Source organism: Barbatula barbatula, assembly GCF_947034865.1.
Source record: "Barbatula barbatula genome assembly, chromosome: 7".
Classification (NCBI taxonomy): Eukaryota; Metazoa; Chordata; class Actinopteri; order Cypriniformes; family Nemacheilidae; genus Barbatula; species Barbatula barbatula.
Window position 1 is genome coordinate 16603537 of NC_136770.1, and position 27606 is coordinate 16631142.

The 27606-nt window shown below is 38.9% G+C and overlaps 1 protein-coding gene across 3 annotated transcripts in view; it reads right to left on the reverse strand.

Annotated features, from left to right (window-relative positions):
• Positions 1-27606, reverse strand: part of lrp8 (low density lipoprotein receptor-related protein 8, apolipoprotein e receptor) — a 126842-nt gene that overhangs the window by 29391 nt on the left and 69845 nt on the right. For all 3 annotated transcript variants that reach the window (XM_079460014.1, XM_079460013.1, XM_079460012.1), the window contains exons 4-7: positions 14516-14647; positions 4277-4660; positions 773-898; positions 285-407 (exon numbers count right to left, since the gene is read on the reverse strand). In XM_079460014.1, the coding sequence (XP_079316140.1) occupies positions 285-407; positions 773-898; positions 4277-4660; positions 14516-14647 (765 nt within the window). The remainder of the gene's footprint in view (positions 1-284; positions 408-772; positions 899-4276; positions 4661-14515; positions 14648-27606) is intronic.

Consider the following 27606-nt stretch of genomic DNA (forward strand, 5'->3'; position numbering starts at 1 on the left):
TGCATCAGGTACATGCTCTAATCTCATCAATGAACACCAAACTGAAGAGCTGCTGTGGGATTATGTCTTTAAATATTGATACAAAGGTAAACATAACCAGAAGAAGAAAAATCTGTGAGTCGCAATTGATAAAGCCCCAAAAAACCCTACGCTGTCTACAAGCTTAAGTGCCTAGATATTAATACACGCGTCCATTTGTGAACGTGTCTGAAAGAAACCCCTTACGACAGTGCCATTGAAAGCAGAATAGAATGTAATGACTCCATTTGCGTAAAGATGCTCACCGCAGTCCTTCATGGGCTCATCTGACCAGTCCTTGCAATCCTTGATATTGTCGCACACCTTACTGCTTTCAATACATTCGCCGCTTTTACACAGGAACTTCAGCAGACCTTCGCATTTTGTGGCTGATAGAGACACAATGAAGAAGACTTCATGAATTTGGACCATTCAATAACACAAAGAGAACTCAAAGACTGCTTAAACGTACATCTTAACGGTATTGGAAGTCGCTACGAATAAAAGGCATCTGCCAGATTCACAAATGTAAATTATGTAAACTACAAAAATGACCAACTATGACACAAAACGCAGAACATCTGTAGTGTGGCATAACAACATACAAAAGTACATCTATTTGGACTTTTTTTAAGTTAATGAAAGCCTGATTAGATGTTGTCTTATATCTCTCCCTATTTCACTTTAAATGCTGTCTGCAGAGATGAAGAGGTTCATCCAAAGAGAGATGAAGGGACGAAAAGAGTGAAGTTACTTTTGTTGTTGCATCCAGCCTCATCACTGAAATCGGGACAGTCGTGCACTCTGTTGCACTGTTTAGTGCCGTGAATGCAGGAGCCATCGCCGCACTGGAATTCATCTGGACGGCAGGTCAGCAAAGCTAGATGAGAGAGATACAAACGTGTTAGTTATGTCAAGGTAATAAGTTCTAATAAAGTGAACACACAAACTGCTAAAAGTGTAGCCCTCAACAAATAACTTTACTAAAATGTTTTTTTGTTTTATTTCAGTGAAGATATTTTAACAGCCTTAAAGGTTCTAGAGTGGGATTTATATCGGCCACTAGCTGTGAGTTTGAGAACTGCAACCATTCTCTCAGTCCTGCGCCCACCCCCCCTTTCGAAGCACGACGGTGGCCACCACAGTACAAAAACTGCATTGCACAGCACATTTGAGGGCAGAGCAACGCTGTTAAAGGCGTTTGATCTGACAGCAAGAGAGCAGTTAGGAGTAAGTTGGTTGACTTCGTACTGCAGGGTAGAGGGAGAGGAAACGTGCTTTGTAGAGCTGTTTGTCCATGTTGGGCTACTGTAGAAAACATGCCGGCATTACAAGGCCAATTCAATGTATGTAGGCCAGCTCCGGATTTAGATATTAATAGCTTATTCTAAGGTAATACAAACATAACGATTCATTACGTAAGGTCTCATACTGCTCTGAAGAAATCGTTCTGTATATTATATTGTATTTCTGTCAATAGATCCTCCTAAAAATCCCACATTTCTCCTTTAAAACATGAAAAAAAAATCACTTAAGCAGCAAACTTTATCATTTAGCAGACCCACAAATAGAGACTAACAAATGAGGAACTACAGTATCTTTAGTATCACACTTTCAAGATCCAAGAGTAGTAGAAAGTAGCACAGAAGCTAAGGCAGGGAAAGAATGCAGACAATGACGACAAAACATTTTATGGTTTAATAAATAAATAAGAAGGGTCTTTATGGTTGTGGAAAGGTTCTTGGTCACCTCCCTGACAGGCCCTTCTCCCCGATCGCTCAGTTTGGCCGGACGGCCAGCTATAGGAATCCTAGATGGTTCCAAACTTCTTCGATTTACGGATGATGGAGGCCACTGTGCTCATTTGGCCCTTCAATGCTGCAGAAATGTATCTGTGCCTCGATACAATCCTGTCTCATGGGCTACAGACAATTCCTTGGACTTCATGGCTTGGTTTGTGCTCTGACATGCACTGTTAACTGTGGGTTCTTAAATAGACAGGTGTGTAACTTTCCAAATCATGTCCAATCAACTGAATTTACCACCGGTGGACTCCAATCAAGTTGTAGAAACATCTCAAGGAAGATCAGTGGAAACAGGATGCACCTGAGCTCAATTTTGAGTGTCATGGCAAAGGCTGTGAATACTTATGTACATGTGCTTTTTTATTTTTAATACATTTGCAAAGATTTCAAACCAATTGTCATTATGGGGTATTGTTTGTAGAATTTTGAGGAAAATAATGAATTTAATCCATTTTGGAATAAGGCTATAACACGAAACATGTGGAAAAAGTAAAGCGCTGTGAATACTTTCCAGATGCACTGTATGCATACTAAAATAACCTTTATGAATTACAATATTTTCACGTGTTTCTTGGAAAAAGTCTTTAAAACACTTAAAACAATCAGTCACTTACTCTTGGGCAAAACACTGCAAAAAGTGCTCCTCGGCAACGAGAGGATTTTAATTATTCACATTCATCTTTTTAAATCCCTTTAATCTTTCATACGGTGTACTTTAGTGCAACCGCAGAGGGAGAACATCCATTGCGATCAATTTCAGCACAGCAAATTATCTCGAACCACCTCTCTCGTTGCCTCTGTTTGCTAAGTAATACAAACTTTAGGAGATGTACATGAACAAACGGGAACACACATACACAAACCATTTGGTTTCATAGATGAGGTGGATAAAGACCATGAAACACACACACTCATGCATCGCAAACAACAGTGACTACATAACACACAGTATATAACAGATAGATCTGATTGGAGATGAGCCATACTACTGTTCACCACTTTTAAGTTGAACTTCATATTAAAGGAATTAACTAAAATATCGCCTAACAGTTATGCTATCTAACTATTTTACTAGCAAATCATCATCTGGGAATATTAGTTACAATTAAATTATTTTCAATATAAAATTTATATTAGATTTCTTCTAAATTGCTATTCCTGGCTATTTAAAAAGCAGTATGCTGCTCGACACCAAAATTATGGGTGAAGATAAATCACTAATGCAAGGCCACAGATTCATTGCTCTTATGAAATTAATTAATATTGTTTGGTTAAATTAATTTGTTATAGCTGAACTGAAACAAATGATGGGTGGGATCGCACAATCCTGAAGACCCCACAGACCCTCCCCCCCATATACGCGCACACACTCAAGTGTGCCCTCTCAAACTCCAAAACACACATGTTGCCTAGCAACCATTAAGACACTTGGGCACATGCTCGTCCTAGAACACCCATGGAAAAGGCATCTTAATCTCCACAGACGAAAACATGCTGGAACAAACTGTACACATCTGTGCACATGCATTGCATTAACAATCCACGTTTTAGCAGCAGGTTTAGTGTGTTGAGGATTATATGTGCTCAAACAAACACATGATCATTTCCTTAAACCCCGTGGAAGCTAAAATCTTTGAAATCTTTCATTTCCTTGCATTCACACTGACTGATTCCAATAATCACATTTTTTATATATTTTAAAACCGATGGAAATCTCATTAAATCTAGTCATTCCTAAATGCTATTACATAAAAGCATTCTTTTCATTTTGAATAGACTGTTTTGCCTTTAGGTCTTTAGCTGCGATAGTTTATTTATTTAGTTGCATTTGGCACCTGAAAGAAGAGTTATTTAAAGTGCACTTTCTAAAACCGAGTCAAATTAAGAGGATTTCGAGTTCTTTGTGCTGTAACACTTTAAGCAAATTGAATACGCTGACCTTTTATAATATTATGCATAACACCTGAAAACTGAATACATTTATTTTGAGAGAACTAGAAGAAACAATAATGGACAGTTTTCATATGTAACAGGAAATCAGGGGCAACATTACATTTCTTTTATCACACACAAGTTGAAGAAATGTACATTTAAGATTAATGAAAATAGGTGTTGTTAAACACAATTTTAAAAGAATTATGAAACATTTTAATGTAAATGTCTTCGGTCTGAAGTCCAAATGCTTTTGAATTAAAATCCATTTCCCTTTATTTTAATAAACTCGTTTATTCGTTTCTCTAGATGCTGAAGCCTTGCCGGTGAAAGAGTTCCAGTGTCATCACAGTATGTGCATGCAAAATATTACTAAATTAATTTGACATTTATTAATGTTAAAAGATTGTATTTGTTAACATTACTAAATTAATTAACTAACGCTGCACCCTTCTCATAAATACTTTAGGTAACACCCTTGAGATAGACAACAAAGATCAAATTCACTCCTGTATACTTACGACAGTTAGCCTCATCCGACTTGTCCTTGCAGTCTGCATCTCCGTCGCATTTCCAGTTGAGGTGAATGCATTCTCCGCTCCTGCATTTGAACTCCCCGGCGGGGCACTGGGGCTTCTGGGGTTCCGTCTTGCGGCTGCAGCGCTCCATGGATTCGTCTGATTTATCTTTGCAGTCGGGGTCCCCGTCGCAGCTCCACAGCGTTGGGATGCACCCAGAGTCGTTGCATCGAAACTCGTGCGGGCCGCAGGTACTGCCGGTGGCCGCAGAGCACATCTCCTCGTCACTGCCATCACCGCAATCGTCGTCCCCGTCACAGACGAATGTGGGAGCCACGCACATACTGTTGCGACACTGAAACTCTTTCGCAGGGCAGGCCTTCGCATCTGTAAAATGGAAGAGAGGAGTAAATAAATTCTTAAATGCATTCATGTCATTCCCGCATGACGTATTAAATCTAATTTATTTAAGACAGGGGTCTTAAATAGGAGATCTACAATAATTAATAATAAAAAAAATGTATGCATATGACTAAACAGTAATGCATTTATGATCCGACACGATATTCAGATTAGTGGATTACTTATATTTAGAAGATTTTTTTCAGGGCTCCATCCACAAATGATTACAGCTGTTCCCCCAAATCCTTACTTTGGCTTTAAAGGAATAGTACATGTAAATTCATTCATCATTTCAAACCTGTATGACTTTCTTCTGCAGAAAACAAAAGAAGATACTTTGAAGAATGATGGTAACCGAAATATTTTGGCACCCATTGACTTCCATTGGTTTTGTGACTGCAATAGAAGTAAATGGGTGGCACAATTGTTTGGTCATGAACATTCTTCAGAAAATCTTGTGTTCTGCAGAAGAAAGAAAATCATTCAGTTTTGAAATGACAAGAGAGTGAGTAGATTATGATATAATTTATATATTTTTTGGGTGAACTATTACCATCAAATTTGTAAACATCAATATACAACATGCATGTTAAAACAACACTCATTTCACCAAATCATAATTTACTCACCCTCTTGTCAATGCAAACCTGTATGACTTTCTTTGGTCCACAAACCAAAAAAGATGATATTTAGAAAAATGTTGTTAACTGGGCCCCGTTTACTTGCACCGGTTTTGTGTTCATACGATAGAAATCAGTGGTGTTCAGTTACCAACTTTCTTTAAAATATCTTCTAGTGAGTTCTGCGGAAAAGAAACTCAATAAGGTATGAAATGACAAGAATTATGACAGAATTTTCATTTATGGGGAATATGCGAAATATCCCTTTAAAGTCCAAGTGAAATTAAAAATAACGATTCCTATTTTTCCTTGAAATATTGCAGCGTTTATTGTAAATAGTTTGTCAGGGTGGGTTTATTATTCTTTTTCCCCTTATAATCTTCAGTTAAAATCAGAAAATGCAGATAGTAGTGACTATCCATCTTAAATGACGTAAATTAGACGGCTTGGGCGGAGCATCTGTTAACTCCTCCCCTTCAACTGTCAGTCTGCTCCCAGTTCCAATTCAAAATGCAACGGCTGTTTTTATATATCCAATCAAATCGCAGGGAAAAAAGCAAACCACGGCCATTATTTTTTTCTCATTTAAAATTCCGTTTTCGTCGGAATACAGAAGTAAACACGATCGCAACTTCCGGATCACGGATACTTTAAGAGACTAAACATTTGGTTCTGCTAAACCCCTGCCAGAACACCAAACCAATGAGGTAAGATTACAGCAAACTGACTGAATAAAAGCAATCATTGAAGGTTTATGGCAAACTTGCTCTGGGCTATTCTGTGCTAATCCAGCCTCAATGATTCAGCTGTGCTGCGGGTGACCGGAGGGTCACGCTCAGCCCCACATTGGCGGCAGACACTAAACGGGCTTAAGAGTACTGCAGTAAACGGCTGTCCGCTCTTTAATGGGGTTACCCACCCTACAGAAATAACCATCCCGAACAGCTACACCTCGATTGAGTGTTACATGGCTAGATTTGTAAAATGATTTGCAATGGCTTACGTGTCCACAATCAGGTGCGAACAAGTTTTGAGGGGATTCGAAATTATCCGCTTGCGACTTTGTGTCAATACGCAAACTGAGCCCATAAAACATTTTAACAATCAGAAAGCTGGCATTATCAAAACTGTATTGCTGGATTTTAAATCAATGCTACTTGTGCCATTCACAGAAAAGGTCACTCTTGTTGCTCATTGCACTTTGGCTGAATTGTATTTCATATTAATGCCACCCACGCATAGTGCTTTTGACATCAGTTACAATAATGGCCCATGAGATGTGTTGCTAATTGTATTTTTTGCAAAGTTGATTAGCCAACAAACGTCAAATTGGCTAATATAAACAAATGAATAAGGGCCATTAGGAAAGCAACCCACTGTTTGCCACCTAAAGCTTCTCCGATGGCCACGGAGAAAGAGTGGCTTAACATTATTCGACTGGAAACAGGCTTGTTATCTTCTGACAAATTTGAGGGTTGAAAATTAATCATCTAATTCATGTAGATGTCATAAAACTACACACACAAGGTTACGTCCGGCATGAAATGTTGCTTGTTTTTAATAGATGATGCTAAATATTTAATCTTGCTGGTGTGTACACTTCCACAGGAAGGTACAGTGGGTTATGTTTGCTTTAAGCAGGGGGATATTGGATTGGCTGACCCTGCTCTTCTCTTGAGGGACAGAAGGAGCAACGCTGGAAATGAAAAGGGTCTTACCCTGGGATGCAGGGCCTAAAAGAACATGCTCTCAAAGTTCAACCGAACACAAATAAGTAGAAACTATATAATATCTGCCAGTTCACACAGACAGTCCAGTCCTATTTCAACTGGAATCAAATTCTGAAGACTTTCAGTTGAGATGCACTGACAGCAAATCATTTAATATACCAAACTCTAAACTACAGCAAGCATCAACGCTAGCATTGCTCATAATTAAGAGTCTGCTGGAATTCTTATTCCCACATATTACACTTTGTCTTCTAACTCAAACATACATGACACCTCAAATAACATAGCTTGTTAAGATGAAGTGTGCAATCAAGGATGCTTGATTTCCACTTGTCAGATAAATGAGTATAAAAAATTGAAGGAGAACCCCGAGTTATATCTAGTGATGAGAATACCATAAAAACTGTGAAGAGAGAGGGGATTTGGGACAGATAGCAACCACCCGGAAACACCCAAGCAACTACCTTGAAATGACATATCAACCAACCAAAATACACTACTGACTACACAACATAATTCTAATAATTCCTATTTAAAAGAAATGTAACAATAGCTACAGTCATAACACTACATTATACATTTTGTATGGAAAAAGACCCCATACTCTTCAAAATATGATATATCTACTTCAAGCATGTACAGTATATACAGTATCTGGTCATCACAACAGATGGTCAAAGACAACCAGCATGGCTAGTCAATGGGCATTGGCTTGGGCTATAGGTTCTGGACCACACAAAAGCATTGAAAAAGTATAAAAGGACATTTTAGATGTGCTAAATTATCTAATTTGACCAAAGGAATGTGGGTACACATGCATGTCTGAGATAGAGAGTCTTTTGTCATTCAATGGCTGCTGATATATCTCTGCTGTGTGGACTATGATGGTATCTCCTATAAAGGTCAAGGACAATACTGAATGGATTTTAAAAGAGGGGTAAGGAAAAGCTCAATGCAGGTCAACTCAATCCAACTGACCAATATCAACTACTCGCTTCCTAATCCAACAACAGACGGGTAGTAGATAAGCCTTTACATTAGAAAGATCCACATGACCTTGAAGGATACTGTACAAGCAAACAACACAAAGCAGAAAAATATATAGAGGAACTGAACGAAAATAATCATAAAATAGTAAAGGACGATTTTTGTAAATAAAAAAAACTCTCTCTTCAAAAGCCCTTTTAAATGTTAACAAATTAGCCTAAGAATGATTGACAGCACAATTTGTCCACCCAAATCAAAAAAGTATACTCTTCTCTCCATCCATTGTAAAGGACACTTTCTCACCATTCTTACACACCAAATATTACACACAATTTCAATGATCCCCCCACATCTATAAGAACAAAACACCTGAGGCAACTTCAGCATTGAGGCTCATGCTACATTCAGCAAATGCCCTGTGGCACAGTCAGCTCAGAGTTAATGGTGCATTCAATTCTCTGCTCCATCAGCTGTAATATTACAGTACCTAACATTAGACAGAATTCTCTCCTCCAGGGAGAGAGATACTGTATCCCCGATACACTCAGCTGAGAGAGGATGGATTGCCACAAACATACTGAGGCAACTAAACACTGTGGTGCTTTGGGGATGTCCCTTCTCTCAAAACTCTTCCCCTGTGCTGACAACTAAGCCCGAGGGTACCACATTGGGACAGGAAGAAATTGCGAAAAGAGACATTGAAGAGGACAGGAAGTCAGTTGAGGGCAGCCCTTCACAGAGTAAGCTCCAACAGGATACCCGCAATTGCCAATGAGAGCGAGCAAGCTTCACCAAAGGGTGGTTGCATGTTTTTACAGCCGTGTTTAAAATAAAGAGACCATTTAAAAATTATTTTCAATTTACCATGTTTTTTGTTTAGGCAGAATTATCATTTTTGTTTGATTCTGTGAATTACTAACACATACATGTCAAAGACAAAAAGGGGTTTAACCCTAAAAATAATAAGTGTCATACTGCCTTAAATTGTTGTAAAAAAATAAATATCATAGATTTCCCCTGATTTACAGAAGACGCCCACTAAAATGTCATTCAGTGTAACAATCTTGTCAGGCATATTTACTACAAAAATCTATTAAAATCTATTTTAATTCAAGACTAAACGACTTATTATTTTCACCCCACATGCCAATTATTTGTAATTTTACATTTAAATTTTTTTATTTTACATTTGCCACTATCTTAGGTTTGAATGTACATTAATATTGAGATACACTGAATGACAATATAACATTATTTCAAAAATATTTGACATTTTATTCTCCAAAAACTTCATTGGGGACCTCTTTACTGGATGCGATTTGACAGCACAAAAATCTTGTTAATGTGAAGCACTGGTACAGTTTAGCAATGATTGACAGACAGCAATTGAAAATGGTCTGAACTACTATAAGAGAAAAAGATTACCCCTCAGTGCAACAAATTTATTTGTAAAGCGCAACTCTGGACAAGACTCTCTGCACCGAGCCCGCAGCTGTTTACGGCGAGAGGAGCGACATTTTCACATGTGAAGTAAAGCTATATGTTCGCCGTGGTTGAAGTATTACCTCCGGGCGGATAAGCAAATGGCAGCAGAGATGAAAGAGAAATATCAGGCTATTCTCAGGGGATAGAAGTTCAGCATACCGCCTGACACTACATGGGTGCAAATACCAAAAATCATTATCAAAAAGCAAATGATACTGTGATAATCATGTGTTTACAATATAATAAGATATATATTTCAGAATACAGTTTCTGACAGTTTGAAAGATTTGCTCAAACCAAGACCCTTCTCCATCGATGGCTCAGTTTGGACAGGAGGTCAGCTAAAGTAAGAGATCTGGTGATTCCAAACCTCTTTCAGAAGTCTTCCCCAGATCTCTGTCTTGATACAATCCTGTCTCAGAGCTCTATCGGCAGCCACTCAATGCGGTGAAGTCATCCTGTACCCGAGCAGAGAAAAAGCCCTAAAGCATAATGTTTCCAACACTGTGCTTCTCTATAGGGATGGTGTTCTTGGGGTCAGAGTAAGCATTTCTCTCCCTCCAAAAAAAGGAGTCAGTTTTGGTCTCAGCACTTTCTCTATTTCCAAAGAATCGCACCAACAGTTGTCTCCTTCTTACCAAGCTTCTGTCTGTAGCCTATTCAAGGTTGTGCAGTTCTACAATCTTGTCTCTTACATTCTTTGAAACCTATTTGGTCTTGAACATGGTGTGAAACCTATTTGATCTTGAACATGGTGGAGGAGAGGTTGAAATGGAAGAAACAGATTCTGTTGGCAGGCATCTTTTATAAACACAAGCTGACTTAGCAGTACTTTCTTAAAGTGACAGGACAAATCTGTGGTCCATTTAGGCACATAACTCATGCTGCTTGGTAGGGGATCAAATAATTATTTCACTGAATGATATGCAAATACATTTCTAACCTTATATACATTTATATTCTGTCTCTATCAGTTAAAATAAACATACCATAAACATGATAGACCCTTCATTTCTTTGTAAGCAGGCAAACCTACAAAATAAGCAGGGGATCAAATAATTATTTCCCCCACTGTATAAGCAGCTCACTAGGCTTTTGAACACATAGTAACTAGAGTCAAAACTTATTACACCCACCCACACTATTCTACATAATACACACCAGTTTTGCACCCACACTATTTTGTTAACTACACAAAGTACACGTTTCTTCTAGTTTTACCAAGAACAGCATAGGTAAGACACCTCCAACTGTGCACACACATACTCCCACATGCAACCTCTTTCACATCTATGAAACATCGGTTTCAGCGTGCAAGCACATTTATTTCAGCGTCTAATGTATTTCTTAGTTTTTTGTTTTTTTATCCGTATCTGTGCACTTCAAATCCACCCACACTAAGCACGGACTGCCACAAACATCCATCGGTTCTCTTATCCGATCATCTTGCAGTCATCTCAAGGCGATGATCGACATTACTCGCCTCAGTGCTTGACTGCAATTTCCATTCAATCTTAATTGATTGAAAAGGGTCTGGTTTGTGGCCAAGCTAGTTACACAGAGAAAGAGTTCACTGCACTCAGCATAGTAAACATGCTTGCGTTTCAGCGCTTGAGGCTACAGTATATGAATGTGACTATGCTTTGACCCTCAGTGAGCCAAGTGTATCATCACATTCATGTTATGGTAAAAATTCCCATCGTCTCGTTGTACACTATAAGGTATTAAAGAAATATTTAGTCCCACAAAACGCAAATACTTGCTTTATTTAACCGCCACACTGACTTTTAATAAACAAATAATTTTATTAAATACAGTGCTTTCAAACTTCACAAAGGACACAAAACATATACCGCAAGTGTCATAAAAGTTGTATAAACGAAAAGATAAGGCAACTAAAAAAGTCGAGCGGATTTGAAACACAAAAGGGGTAAATTATGCAAATGAGTAAATGATGACATAATTCTCTCTTGTGGGTGAGCTAATACTTTAAATTCTCCTAATGGTAACATTTCAATGCAAATGTTTATTATGCGAGTAGACTCATCTTGCCTCAAGTTTCACACATTTTGCATTTTAATCTCTTTTTTATTGTTTTGTGTGTTTTAGTATTCCCCTAATTAGTTTCTGATGGGTTTGCAGGATTCAGGTGGGTGTCTATGCAGTACATTAATTGCTATGGATGTACAATGAGAGACAGAGGTGGAGGCTGAACAAGATGAAGAGTCATTGATCTCAAGGGTAATATTACCCACAGCGAGTCACAAAACACACTGTGCTAATTAAGCTCCAATTATAGTATAACATAAAACATAAACACTTGGGCCTTCAACAGACACTGAATGAGCTGATAGGGAAATGTGTTTTTGAGTTGGTACCTTTGTCGTTCATGTCTGAAAAGAAAGACAGATAACCCATATCGGTGTATTCAGGCTGGCACTCAAAGCAGCCAGTCATGCATTTTCAACAAGAGCTGTTGATGCAGCAAGAAGTTAAACACCTTTAAACTTTGTGCTAATGAGCAATGTAACGACTACAAATCAGATTGCAGAGGGAGGAGCTCATTTAATCGATCAAGCTAATTTCATAGAGCACAATGGGCGTTTCTGAGTTGCAACTAAGTAAAATGAATCACTCTGCATAAAAATGTCGTAAGACCAACCATGTTCCTCCAACAAGCCTAACAAAGTCTGAACAATTTCAAATTTTAGGGTGAACATGGAAACTCATTATCTTCAGCTGGCATGTTCCCGAGAAAACGAAGCATTGTGTCCGTCAGCAGATGTCGCTGTTTTAGGCCACGTATACATGATGAAAAAACGGTTTTTCTTTTGCATTTTTGAAAAGTTTCTTCGAAGGCAGTAGAGCGTAGGAATCACGACTTCATTTGGAACGTTCCCTGTGACAGCTCGATGCGGTTTGGTACGAATACGTACCTGGCTGATACCAAGAGTTCATCTTTTGACTTAATGATGTAAATTGGCACTGCTATTGAGATTTGTGCTCATTTAAAAACATTTATAAGAATGTAAGAAGTACTAAGTCATTGTTTTGCTTCATAGAAATCTATAGTCTTTACAATATTCTGAAAGGCTGAATACCGTTTTGCACTTTAATATAAACAAATTTAAATAGACTAAACAAAGTGGTGTGTATGCATGTTGACTTTGGCTAGATCACAAATTCCATTCATTTATTTAACATTATTTTACAGTACATGTGACTGATTTAAAAATGACAACAGTGATTTTGAGCTAACCTGATTCTACAGTCATTTGTATTCACAAGCCATGCTTTCACATCTTCAATTATAAATCAAAAAGAGTGGTCCCGCATATTATTACAATTCCATAGAAAAATGATATAACTCACAAGTTGAAACATCAAAGGGCAGAAAATCAATTATAATCAGGAGTGCAGTGAAATATTTCTGTCAATACACAGGACATACAAATCTCAGCTAAAAATCCTCTGAGATAAACAAACGCTGTCATAGTGCTAATCATAGCGTAAATAGTTAGAAAATGGAAAATGATAAAAGCCCGAGCTAAATTCGAAAGGATGTGGTTTGTGGTTCAATAAAACTGATTAACTATAGAAAGAAGTTCATACAAGTGCAAGAGATTTAACTTGTGTTTGGGTGATAAATACTGAATACAGTTCTGACATATGGTCAATTTCTATAGACTGTGAGAAAAGTAACTACACCAAAGCAATATCAAATGCAGGTACACCAAAACGATGTGAAAGTATATTACAACTCCTGGATTTGATTTTAAATAAATATGGCGCGACTCTGTGGTGGTGAGCCTGTGGTGGCCTGGCGAATTCACAGACTGCTTTGCTTTAGATTTACACACTTGAAACAGTTTAGAATGCTGAGTTTGCATCATGTCTTTCATCGCTGACCCCTTCGGCAGTACATCAGGTGTTTGTTATGAGAAAAAAGATTCTGAAAGGCTTTAAAAAGGCCAAATGAATGATACATAATCCTTCCATAAGGAATCAATGCTTCTATAGGTTGCATGTCAAAGAGTAAAGTAAAATCAATACGAGTTTATAATTTTATAGCAAATTGAATGTCTGCCTTTGGCAGCCAGAATAGTGTATGGGTGTGTGCGTGTGAGAGAGAGAGAGCAAAAGAGAGAAGAGAAATAAGCTTGTGCAGAATTAACAGAAATACAATACAATTTACATCCACGAAAAAAAGGGACAATTCGAGTTTTGCCTTTAATAATTTCATTACAGTCCAGTGTCTGTTCAATTCAAACCTCAGGAATGTCAAAGTTACCCAACAGCAATGTGAAAGACGCAAAGATGTTTCAAAGACGTGTAAAAAAAAGTCAGGCTTGTGCCATCATATTTTAGCTTTGAACTGATCATAAAATAAAGTTGTTTAAGAATTCAAGATCTGCAAACATTGAATATTTTATTAATATTTTGACCAGATTGTCCCGTTTCAATTGTCTGCATTTAAATGATAATAAAACAAAATTTTCATTTGGAAGAATGTTGTCACCATTTTGCAAAATTTACAACGGTCACACACACAAACCCATCTATCCATGCAAGAATCAACTATGGTTTATAATAAACAAAAACATCTATCAATGCAAAAATCAACTATGGGTTATAATAAACAAAAACATCTATCAATGCAAAAATCAACTATGGGTTATATAAAAACTAAATCCGTCACATTTTTCAAGACCAAGTGCATTTTATAATATATACGCTACACAGATACTCGTGGGGACAAAGATGGTCTTCCATAACCACACAGACCCCAGGACAACATTCCTGTTTGTTTCTCCCCCTGACAATGGTCCTGATTTTGCACATCAAGAGAAAATGATGAAAGGAATGTCAACTAAGGTAACATCAAACATCTCTGTGTTACATCATGTGCTTTAAAACACACACATACACAGAACCCAACCAGATACAGCACTGAACCTTGACTATGTATTATCCAGACAGCGCCTATTTTTAGCTATTTTCTCTCTCCCTTGGCTTACCTGCGGCACACTGCTCCTCATCCGCTCCATTTTCACAGTCCCTTTCGCCATCACAGCGCCATGACATCGACACACACTTGCTTGTTGAGACACCACAATCGAACTTCTCTGGTGGACACGTCTGCCGATCTGCTAGAGAAAGAAATATAAATGTTCAAAAGCGATTCATTAAACGACTGCAGTAGGTTTTAAAAAAAACACACAATGACGCAAAACATGTAATACAAATTTGTGTCATAGCAGCTGTTATATTAAACCAATGAAGCACTCGGTGATGTGTTATATTGTGTACCAACAAATTAAGAAGTCCTGATAAGTTTGACGATATACAACTGGACCAAACACACAAACATCTCCACTGGCCACATTGTAAACCAAATCTGAAGCCCGCTGAAACATTTTCAAAATTATTTCAATATCACACAGCATTCCCAAGCTAGCTCCATAAATTATACATCTCTACACGTCTGGGAACCAAACTACAAATCAATACTTCCCAGACTGATTTCTCTCAGTCCCATTCTTCTCAGGCGTTTGAGTAATTTTCTCTTTATAAAAGAAGATTTATGAAGACCTTCTCACCTTCTCTGACACCTAGAATCCGTGTCTTTGACCCATTGTCGCTTGAAGCCTATCTATAATCATATATGTGAATGGCCCGTCTCGTGCTGGATTCTCCTATTGTGAAACCTTCTCTCAAGAAATGGGGAAAAGACAGCTGTGAATCTCATTTGAGGTCTCTCTATATCAGCAGACAGCCATTGTGGCTCTGTAAATTGAGGCACGGCCTTCATCTGTGGAAGCTATATTGTATGTGAACCGAGGGGCGAGACTGACAGGAAAAAAGTTCCATTGAAGTCTGAAGCTTGAACGAACATTGAAAGGCTTGTTTGTGTGCGACTAGGGAAATGTATGTGACAGACTGGGTTTGTTTGAACTCTGTTTGCTGTGTGTTTGTATTTGCCTTTGTCAGCATGTGTGTCTGAATATACTGAATGACCTATTCTAACCAGTTGGCTGACTGCTGGAGATAGCGGCCTCCTGGGAAACGCGGTTTTCTCTTATCTCTACTATATGCTCCCTGTCCTCTTTTTAAAGACTACTGTGTCCACAGGGTTTTTCATTCCGGCACTACCCACTCATTCTTGGTAACCTCTTGTCCGCACAACAAAAATGTCGATTTCAACTTAATTCTCAATACCACTACATGTTTGGCTATAGTACTAAAAGTGGCCAGAGTTTAGCATTTATTATTCAAAGAATTAAATAGTTTCACAGAGTGCTTAGAATCGATCCTGAAACTAAAACAAAATAGAAAAGTCTAAAACCAGAAATATCTTGCTTTCAGAGACTAGATTTGAGTATATATTCAATTCATAAATATCATTTAAGGTCAAATATCATTTGGAGGATCCATTGACAGAAATGAGGTATAATATACTCAACTATGTCTTCTGAAGTGTATTAAGACCTTAAATAAAGAACGGTTATGTTTTAATTACCTTAGAATGAGTTATTTCTATCTACATACACCACCGGGCCCCTTGCGTGGAATGTGACATTGTTTCTACAGTATCCTTAACAGACAAACTCTACAGAGCGTGTTTCATGAACACGTTATCTCATTCGGCAAAGAAGCATACTGATGTCCCTTGAACCGGTTCTTTTCAGTTAACCGGTCGATCCAGTTCACCAAACTGGACTGAATCGTTCTAAAACAGTTTGCGTCTCCACTAAGCACTTAATCAAAAACTACTTAAATGACTCATTTTCTGGCTTGTTTGACAGTCCATCTGACTCGCATATACTATTTTATTATTCAGGTAATCCAATACAGAAGGGATCTGGTGTGAAGGTAGATCCGAAGAGCACGAGCAGTTTATACTTGAGTCAAGAACCAGTTGCCCTTTCAGATCACCAGTACACTGAGCCGGCATGAGCCGATGATACTGCGTATGCGAATAAGACGCATATTTACTGAACATCAGTGGTCTAATCCCATAAACTACATTAGAAATATGTTTTAATTTAATAACTGCCTTCTCACTGTATGTACGCCGATCTGCAGCGCCGTTTACGTGCATGCCACTGCTAGAGCGGTTCTCATTCTCGAGTCAAAAACCGGTTGCCACAGCTTTTGGATTACCAGTGCACTGAACCGAGATTTGACGTCCGATCTGAGAACAGATAAGACTGGGCAAGTGTGATTCACAGAGAAGCTGCTGAACAGTGTGGACAACTGATCCTGTGCTAATGCTAGCGCACGTGAACTGAAGCCTAAAAGTCTGGCGAAACGCAAGTTTATTTAAAAACAAATGGAGAACTGGATTATGCATGGATCATATAGTTTCTGTAAAACGCGGATAAAGATTAATTTATTCTCTTTAAGACTTAAATCATAGTTTGCAAATCCATTTGCCTGGATTTGTGTGCTTTTGTTGCAAATGTGAACGTAAGAAACGTGTCAGACCACATGATGATGCTGTTTTAACTGACATAAATTGATTACTGATTTATATATTTGAATGTGGGTTGACTGCGTTTTCATCCCAGCCGTCCGGGACGATAGACTTGACGCATTATGTCATCGCGAATGACGTCATTACATTAGGACGTAAAAGAATCGATGGAGTGTTTTTCTTAACCGGTTCATTGAAATGAAATGTCCAAAAGAACTGGTTCGCGGAAAAGAATCAGACTTCCCATTACTACGCAACACCATCGTCCTGTAAGAGCCACCGTAGTGCTTTGGATAGGAGGGCAAGGGGTGGAATGAGTCGTTGGTTGAAGTTCACAACCTCACCCCTAGATGCTGCTAAAATCTCCACATTGTTCCTTTATCATATACTTGCCTTATAGTGGCTACAAATTACTCTGCATTCTAGATATCAGCATCACATTGATTAACAGCTACTGTAAGATTATCACTTCTACTGTTGCTAGAATATAAAAATCCTTCCAGCATTATTACTGGTTAAATACAATTGTGATCATTAGCTGGTTCTGAAAGGCTAAAAGCAAACAGTCTGCTAAATAAATGTTCAGCGGATGAAAGTAATGAGGTCATCGCTTTCACTAAAACAGGAGTCGTCAAGGGTCAGTTCTCACTAAAAGTATAATAATGTCATAGACTGACACACTGTCTTGATGGTTAGAGATGGTCTCGCATAATCACGCAACGTCTGAGGTCCTAAACTCAAAGCTGGTAACCTGACTGACAGCATACAGTACTGATCTACATTAAGATAGTTTTATACGACTAACACAGGTCTCAGAGCACTATATGTTTACTTCCTTATGTGAACAAGTAGGAAATAGTTCAATCCGCATTCTCTGTGCAGTAAAAAAGATCATCCAGACTGCAATCCAATTCCACCTGGGAAAATGAAGTTATGGAGGAACCGCTGGGAGCGGATGAGATTAGATTAACATATTTATCTAATAATGTAAAACCATTTTTTGGTGCCGGTGTAACGTGGTTAATCTAAGCTGTGGAATTGAAATTTCTCAGATATGCTTCAGTGAGCCCAAAGAAATAATCATTAGCTTCTCACAAAACCACATTATATTAGACATGCAGTTTCACTCAATAAAGTCAGAGTTATCAGTTTCACAGAAACACATCCACATGTGAATGTTGAGAACAGTGTGTATGCCACAATCACAACATTCACACTCAATTTCAGTACGGGAGGTCACCAGGTTGCAGCTTGTTGCTATATATAAACAGAGAGAGAGAGAGAGAGAGCCTGCCGGCAAGATACGTTAAGTCCTCACACTATTTGGTGTTTTTGTACTTTTGCCATGTAAAGAGAGAGAAGCATTTCTATAATGGTTTCTAATCTATTTCTATTATTGTTTTCTACAGCATAATTTCAAACAGTTTTAAACTTTTCCTCACTTTGTTGAGTTGTGGGACCCACATCATCCTAAGCAGGCTTTGGAGAACTCTCATTTTCTCACTTCATCTGAATTTCTAGGGATAACCTGGATTGCCAAACCACATTTAACTGTGTGTGCACTGTTACAGTTAGCCTAAGCAGATGAGAAAGAGTTCAAATTTGAAGAAAAGTTGCCGTTTGTTAGTTGATGTTTGTTAGTCCTTGAGAAGGTCACTGTTAATGAGCCCTTGGGACGTTCAATGGATGTATCTTTATCACAAATGCTGACGGATGCACGCTCACACTCTGCCCACAGAGAAGAGCCAGCTGTATCGATGTGCTTATCGACAGCTTTCCGGAGAGCCCTTTTGATCCACTGATACAGACCTGTCAAGTCAAGTCATGCCTAGCTGTGTTTGGCATTACAATGCCAGAGATTTTGGCTTTTTACAGACAAAAACACTCACAATCACAAAACAAACAGTATGTGTTAATTTAAATACGAATTCATGGAGCAGCATAACTAAGTGAATTTAGCATATTGTTAAACTAGAACACTGCTGGACAGTGAATAGACTGAGAAACAACACACCAGCAGTGTTCTAGTTTTACAATATGCTAAATTCACGTAATTATGCTGCTCTATATATTCATATTTAAATAAAGAAACTGAAATAACTTTTCAGTGCAAATTTTGCACTTTTTATGTATATTAGACTCAATATACTGTATATAGTGCCTTCATAATTTTTTATATTTAAAAAAGTAAATATTTTGTGATTTTAAAGGCCCTGCTTCCTTTAAGGAACATAAAACATTTGTGGACCAGTACCCAAGCGCTCACCTTATTCATCATTTACATCATCAAAATGTTCACTTCCATGTGATGAAAGTGATGCATTTTTTAGATGCTTAGACACCAGCACACACAGAGGTAAACTTTGCCGTGTGGCGAATTCCGATTGACAGAGCCGCACACACAGCCTGAATACCAGATCACAGTCGGGAATCAGGGTGGTCTTACCAGTTTCATCCCATTGATCCACATGTCTTCTGTCTGTTGACACATATTTTACATTATGAGAAATAACTCAAATCTAGATTCTACTAAATGCAAAATGATGAGTTGATATTAAAGTACAGTGGGTACGGAAAGTATTCAGACCCCCTTACATTTTTCACTCTTTGTTATATTGGAGCCATTTGCTAAAATCCTTTAAGTTAATTTTTTCCCATTAATGTTAACACAGTTCCCCATATTGACAGAAAAACACAGTTGAAATGTTTGCAGATTTATTAAAAAAGACAAACTGAAATATCACATGGTCCTAAGTATTCAGACCCTTTGCTGTGACAGTCATATATTTAACTCAGGTGCTGTCCATTTCTTCTGATCATCCTTGAGATGGGTCTACACCTTCATTTGAGCAGCTGTGTTTGATTATACTGATTGGACTTGATTAGGAAAGCCACACACCTGTCTATATAAGACCTTACAGCTCACAGTGCATGTCAGAGCAAATGAGAATCATGAGGTCAAAGGAACTGCCTGAAGAGCTCAGAGACACAATTGTGGCAAGGCACAGATCTGGCCAAGGTTACAAAAACATTTCTGCTGCACTAAAGGTTCCTAAGAGCGCAGTGGCCTCCTTAATCCTTAAATGGAAGATGTTTGGGAGGACCAGAACCCTTCCTGATATTTCAGTTTTTCTTTTTTAATAAATCTGCAAAAATGTCAACAATTCTGTGTTTTTCTGTCAATATGGGGAGCTGTGTGTACATTAATGAGGAAAAAAAGAACTTAAATGATTTAAGCAAATGGAGTAGAGTTTACACTTGAGATAGCCACACCCACTTATTTATATACAGTACCATGATGTACACTGATAAGAAACTGATAGGGCTGTATTTTACATTTTATTCCGTATTTTAGCTGTACCTTTACACCACTCAGCCCTAGTTGACTAATAAATGGGTGCTAGTTGGATGCAGGTAAAAATTGAGTAAGTCATTATACTTCCATACACACTTAAAGCCCAAATGACTTGATCTCATTATCAGGAATGCTGGGATCTCTTCAGCATTCTGCCCACATTGCTCCCATTGGGCTGAGCTTCCATAATCTAAGGGTGCCCGTGTTATATACTAATGTGATTTTGATTAACTGTCTCGCTAATGTCCCTTCATCGAGGGTTGGGGGGGATTTAAGAGTTTATCATGGAGAAACCTCACAGTCATATTTAGCTTTTTTTAGCTTTGTATGGCGTGAGGAACCGTAATTCATTCCGATGTCCTAACCTGAGAGGAAATTGCTATGCTAATCAATTTATCCTGTGCTTCTTTAACATATGCAGATGGAAGGAGCGGAGCTAAGGGAGGTGTTGGATTTTTGCTACATACTATACAAATTGTACATCACTGTCAATGATGAAGACAGCATACATTTGTAATTACATTGCATGGTTTTTGAGGGAGCTAAAGGCTCTGTTCCAAACTCTACTGAACTGTCCACAGTCAGCATTTTTTGGCATCATAGGCATGCCTCCCACATAAAAGCTGTTGTAACCACTTGTAAGTTACATGCATTGCATATATGTTTACCGACAATAACTCCCAGAATGCCTAAAAAGTGTTGGAAAGAGTTTAGAGAAACAGTGATAGCAAAACAGATTTTACACAAATATTAAATAAACCATTTAGCGTTTAGAAAAATGGTGCTACAAAAGTTCTTCACAGCATTTTTAGTTTTCCAGTTTTTAGTTAAAGGTTATTTTTGGAACTATTCAGCCATTCTGTCATTGTAAAGCATCTTTTTTAAGAGTGTAGATTTTACCAAAAATTTTGTGTGGACAAATAAATAAATGAATCTCAATACATGCATGCAATTTTTCACCCAGAGCTGTATAGAAGCACAGAAAAAGCACACTTGACTTAACACTACACTTCATACGTCTCTCTTTGTGCCTTGTATCCAATTAGGCTTATAACACCAAATCAATAGGTACTCAATACTATTTTGTTGGGAAAAAAGACATGATTTCATGATCAAGTGGTCATTTATAACGTCCTTTGATAGTGATTAACTAAAAAACAAATACAAATAAATTCAAAAGAATACATATTTGTTGTATTATAAATATTTTTACTATTTACAAATGTATTTGAGCTTTCTTTAGATACTTATTGGAGAGAGACAGGAAATGAGAGAGGGCAACAGAAGATGGGAAGGACCACGAGCTGGGACTCGAACCTGGTTCACCTCATTGGACCTCCTGTGCTGACATACAAGTTAATTCTTAACACACTTTCAATTATTGTGTCTTACGTGATAACATTTTTTGATTAACAACACAGAAGTGAGTGGTTCAAGTACTCTCTTTGACCCAAAGTGATAAGGTGAGCATAGGTATGCAAATCAATTCATCTTAGAATAAAAGTAATAAATTGATGAGAGGTGGAAAATTACAACAATTAAATTCAGTCAGGGGAGGAAGATTAGAGTGGAAAGCGAATGTGAAAGCAATGTGAATGTGAGAAACCTTTTCCATAAGAAATAGCTGCGCTATAGCACGAGGAGAGAGCTGCCATTTATATCAATAAAACTCCCCCGTGTCTCCACTTCACTTCACCACTCAAGCCATAAAGGAACAAATCTGATATAAATCGGAGCGAGATGGATAGAAACGGACAGAGATCAACAGAGCGTTGGTGGAAGATGAAGAAATATGGCAGAGGAATAGAAATGAAGATAACACAACTAGGAGGGTTTAAGCACTAGAAACTCACGACAGATGAAAAATCGGGAAGGTAGATCAGAAAGAGTCAAATATATTAAATATATTCTATAATTAATGATATGGTTATCATGGCCCAACAATCTGATTCTATCTATGAATTCTTTATGTAAACATAACATTTTGTGTTTAAATACAGTGCCCTTCACTATTTTTGGCACCCTTGGTAAATAAGAGCAAAGAAGGTTGTAAAATATTTTTTAAATAAAAGATCAAAACAAGAATCAATGCAGATGCATTTTTACAGCCTTCTTTGCTCATATTTACCAAGGGTGCCAATAATCATATGTGGAGGAGAGAGACAGTTTAAAACATCAGTTTCATCTCAAGCTCAATAAGTGTTGAATATGATATGAGCAGTATTAAAGGCAGAATGCGTGATGCCTGCTGAAATGAAATCATGATCCCACCCTCCATGCTAATCGCCTTCCAAAGCCACTCCTCCTTCAAAACACCATTACATTCTTATCGAAGCATGTATATACCTGTCCAAAAGAAACAGAGCAATCATGGTATCATCGTTTATAACCTTTTATTCCCGGAGCTGTCTCCATTGCGTAAAAGCTGCTCTAATGCTAATTTGCGTTTGACCTCTTTCATGGTCCAGTCCTTTTTCCTCACTGCTTTTTCAAATAATGTCGTTTGTTTTTTATATTTACTAGTTGAGGGTTCCTCCAGCAAGTCAGGTTTTTGCTGCTTCTCCGCCATTCTCTCAATATTGAAACAGCGGACGTGAGCGCACTGATGACATATGTCTGCGTGAACTGGGTGCGCAACGGGATGCAAATTACGTTGGATGAATATATAAACAGGACCATTCTAAACCAATGGCTATCGTCAAAACGTTCGGCCAGAATGTTTTTATTGGTCGAAAGTTTTTTTGGTTAAGAGACGAGACATAAATACTAAAAAATAATTGACCACTATACTTCTTGATTGCTATCAGGATGTGAAGAGATTTCCAACCCGCATGACAAAAACTATTTCTGAACAGAATCTGCCTTTCAGAATCATGCATTCTGCTTTTAATACAATATCAATAATGTTTTTTAAAATAATGGTTAACATCAACATTTTTATATTGTGACGTACTTATAATGTGCATCACTGAAACACTGATGTATTGAAATGTTATACTGTCATTTTTGTACCACAACAGCACTTTTTTTCCAAAAAAAGTAAATCATTAGACAAGAAAACAGAAAAACAACCACATAGGGCAATATATCTACATGTTTTGCCTTAATTTGAAAATAACACCAGGGTGATGAGAGTAATGGAAGTGACAGGTGTGAGAAGCAGAAAGATGCTGAACAGGAAAGCCGGGGTGCGATCAGGCAGACGAAACTCACTGAAGTGTGTCACATGCCACTAAATAAGTGTGCCGTTAGCAGATGTGCTGAACCGACACAAATGGCACGGTAAAACATTTGCACAGGCAAAATCACATTTACAGCTTCATTAGTTAATGTACGTTGAGACACTTAAGAACACATTTTACACCAGAGCGATAACACACAGACACACTATATGATCTTTGTCGTTGTTAAATAATGAGAGATACATGAGAGAGAGAGCTAGAAGGACGACTCATTGAAGGAGAGCCCCATGACATCCAGGAACAATGATACCATAGAGATGTGGGGCCATCTAACAACATCCACAATAAAATAAATACTTCATCAAAATGACATGCACATTTTCTGTCGGTTTAATTGAATTCAGAGTACTAATTTTGGTCTGGTGTATTCAGAGTTTAAAGTGGTGTATTCTCTTTACTTAGCACATAAAACTTCTCTGAAGGCTCTGCCTTTTTTTAAAGGATGAGCAGAACCAAACCACTGTCACCTTAAATGCATAGACAGGTAGTATTTTAAAACTATTTTAACATATTTACACATACTTAAATTCCTGTACAAATGTAAACGCATTTAGAACTGTTCCATATAATTCTGTAGTTTTCCCAATATTTTAGCAAGCAATTAACAAAAAAGTCTGCAGATTCCATTTGACCCTGGTATTGAGTAATGTCACATCCCTCTGAAATAAAACTGCACATTGTAATTTCTGCGAGTTAAATCTATTTACCATCAAAGTATTTGTGAATAATACAGCAGTTTCAGGGGAAAAGATTGATAATTGCATTGCAGGCTGATTTAAGGTGTGCCCCTGAATTTTCTGCTTGCGCTTCAGTCAGGGGCTGCAGAGCTCCTGAGTCTGGGGCCTTGCAAATGGAGCCACATTAGGGAATTAGTTTACAGAAACATTAAACATTCTTCACACACGCTAGTAGTCAGCGGCTTAATCTTTCCTTTACAGTGGTTCAGCAGTGCTATTTCTTTGAGTTTTAAATTGAAAATAAATGTAGAGTTTCAGAGTTCAGAGTTTAAAAGCAAAGTTTTTTTATTTTCTATATTGTTTTAAAGGTTAATGAGTAATCGTGTTAAATAATTGGGATCTGGATATTGGCCACTGAAGCAACTACCATGCAGCTTGTAAGCACAGCCAGGAACGCAGTACTTGCTCCCGTATCTCAGGGTTACGTAAGTAACGGAGTACGTTCCCTATTGATTCTTCACTCTTACTGTGTAGCAGGACTCTATGGGCAACCAGTACAATACCGCAGTGCTACAAGAGGAACGATAACTCAAGACCACCCCGGAACAAGGTTCGGGCCAAGCATGAGCAGGCAAGCCCAGCCGAACGGACAGGGCTAAGCTAAGAGGTGGCCCTGTCCGGTAATCGTCCCAACGACAGTCTAGTGTCTAGTGCTGGAACGGTTGGAGCATCCGTAGGCCGGCAACCTAGCATAAGTCCTTAAGCAGAGAGGACTCGAGCCTGTAAGGCAGGGACATCCAAGCTATAGAATCTGGTAAATGTGGACGGTGAAGCCCAACAGGCTACCGCACAAATCTCCGCTATAGATGCACCGCTAGACCAAGCCAAAGAAAAGGCGATACCTCTAGTAGAGTTGGCTCTAACTCCTGTGGGGCATCGAAGGCACAAGGAAGAAAATGCTAGCGAGATAGCCCCAACTATCCATTTAAAAAATCTCTGTTCGTGACCAGGGAACCCTTGGTGCGTTCACCGAAGCAAACGGAGCGGTTCCAAGCAACCTTCAGTGCTCTGACGGGGCAGAGCAGGTTTAGCTCCGGGTCCTGCTCGGAGGAGGGGAGCACAGAAAGCGTCACTACATTTACATTTAGTCATTTAGCAGACACTTTTATCCAAAGCGACTTACAAAGAGTTCGGGGAGCAATACGCGATATGTCATACAAAGAGCAATAGTACAATAGGTGCTAATACAAAGTTACTAGTTTCAACAAACCTGTGACAAACCTCACTACCTGTGCCCTAAACGGGGTAGAGAGGACCTACAGTATGTAGCTATGTCACGGTTTGAGGACCCTAGAGTTGTCCGGCCCAAATTCAAGACAGGCAGGGCTCACAGAGAGTGTCTGTATATAGCTCATGCATTTAACGGATGCCAGCGGTAGCAGCCGAGCGGTCTTTAACGTCAGGGAACGAAGGTCCACAGACTGCAGTCTCAAAGGGAGAGCTCTTCAGAGAGGGAAGATCCCATACAGGGATAGTAGAGGGGCGAGAAGGACAGAGCCGCCTGGACCCTTTTAAGAAACGAACAACGAGGTTGATCTTTCCCACCGTTTGGCCTGCTATAGGGACGTGGGAAGCCGAAATGGCTGCCACATAAACCTTGAGTGTGGAAGGGGAATGACCCTTTTCCAACAGCTCCTGCAGTAAGGACAGTATCAATAATATGTCATAAGATTCCGGGTCTGTGCCGCGGGCTGCACACTAGGTGGAAAAGACAGACCACTTAAGGTTATAGAGTCGTCTCGTGGACGGTGCTCTAGCCTGAGAGAAAGTATTCATGACACTCTCCGGGAGGACTGTAGGCTCCCATATAGCCCAGAGGTGCAGAGTCCACAGCTTGGACTGGGGGTGGTAGATTGTGTTGCCAACCTGAGAGTGGAGATCTCATCTGTGGAATCGGTCAGGGGGCTGCCTCAGCTGAACCATCTCTATGGCTCCTTTGCCCAGCAAGTTCATCACCTCTGTGCGCAAGACGTGAGCATCTTCGCCCTGCACTCGGGTGGGAAACACCCAGCGGAAACGCAGGGGCCTCGGAGTGAACTGGAGTGTATAGCTTCTCGCTATTATCTCCAGAACCCAATCCGATACCCAGGGGATGGTCTGCCAGGCCTCGGCCTGTGTGGCAAGGGGTTTAACTGTTTTGCGAGAGGGCAAACCAACAGGCGGGGGTTTGATTCCCGTGGTAAGAGGAATATTACTCTTTTTCTGACAAAGAACCCGGTCGTGTCGGCAGGAAGCGAAGCATTCCACCGCGGGTCCGAATAGACCTGTTGGAGAGATTAGTGTGTCAAGGAAGGGAACCTTGGTAGCCTCCTTTTTTCTCCGTGAGAGTCACCCATAAGTAGCACTCGAGCACCACGAGACTGGCCATGGATCTGCCTATCGCCTGGGCCGTGGCCTTGGTGCGAGATCCGTTGCACTCCCCAGCTTTCTGTAGGATGCCGGGTCGCCCAGACTCGTCCATTTTCTGGAGGAGTTTAGCCTGGTTCGCTGAAGGAGAAGAGATCTGAGGACACTGCGCCGATGTGTGCTTCTATAGCCATAAGCCCCGCCCCTCTGCACCTTCGCTGCCATTGGTTTAAAGTTTTACTTTTCACATCCAATGGCTGTGCAGTTTCACTGCGTTATTGGAAAAAGCTTCAGTCATTGGAGAAAAAGGAGTTTTCCCATAGCGTCCAGCTATGCAGTACGAGTGAAGTATCGATAGGGAATTATTGGAATTATACAGCATGTTATGATCGGCTACCCTTGTCGGTGTAAACGCAAAAGCACGCCCCTAAATTGATGTCTAGGGCACACACATGACAAGAATCCTATAAGCTGTAAATCGATAATCTAGGTCTTGCCTTAATTACACATTCTCTGGCTCTCCAGCGAGTCTCTGCAGATTTGGCCTGCTGGAGTTCATATTATGAGAAGAAAAATACTGTGTATTATTCGAATGTCTGGGGGAGTATTTAAATAAACAGACATTTAAATGTTGTATTTAAAAGAATAAAAAAGACAGCAAAAAAGCATCTCATTAAAAACAAAGGATCTGATAATTAGCAAAGGAAATAGCGCAGTGACAGTGCCTTATGGAAATGTTCAATAATTTATGACTAAATATTGCTTCAAAAGAAAAAAGAACATTTAATATATTCTTACATGCAAATGAAGGTGTGTTGAATTAAAATCTTGTTCTTTTTTAAATAGATTCCAAAATATTAATTTGCTTCCATATGACGCTTCAAATTATTCAATTTAAACCATTCCAAGAACAAAACATGTGTTACATTTTATTTAAAACAAATATTTTCAT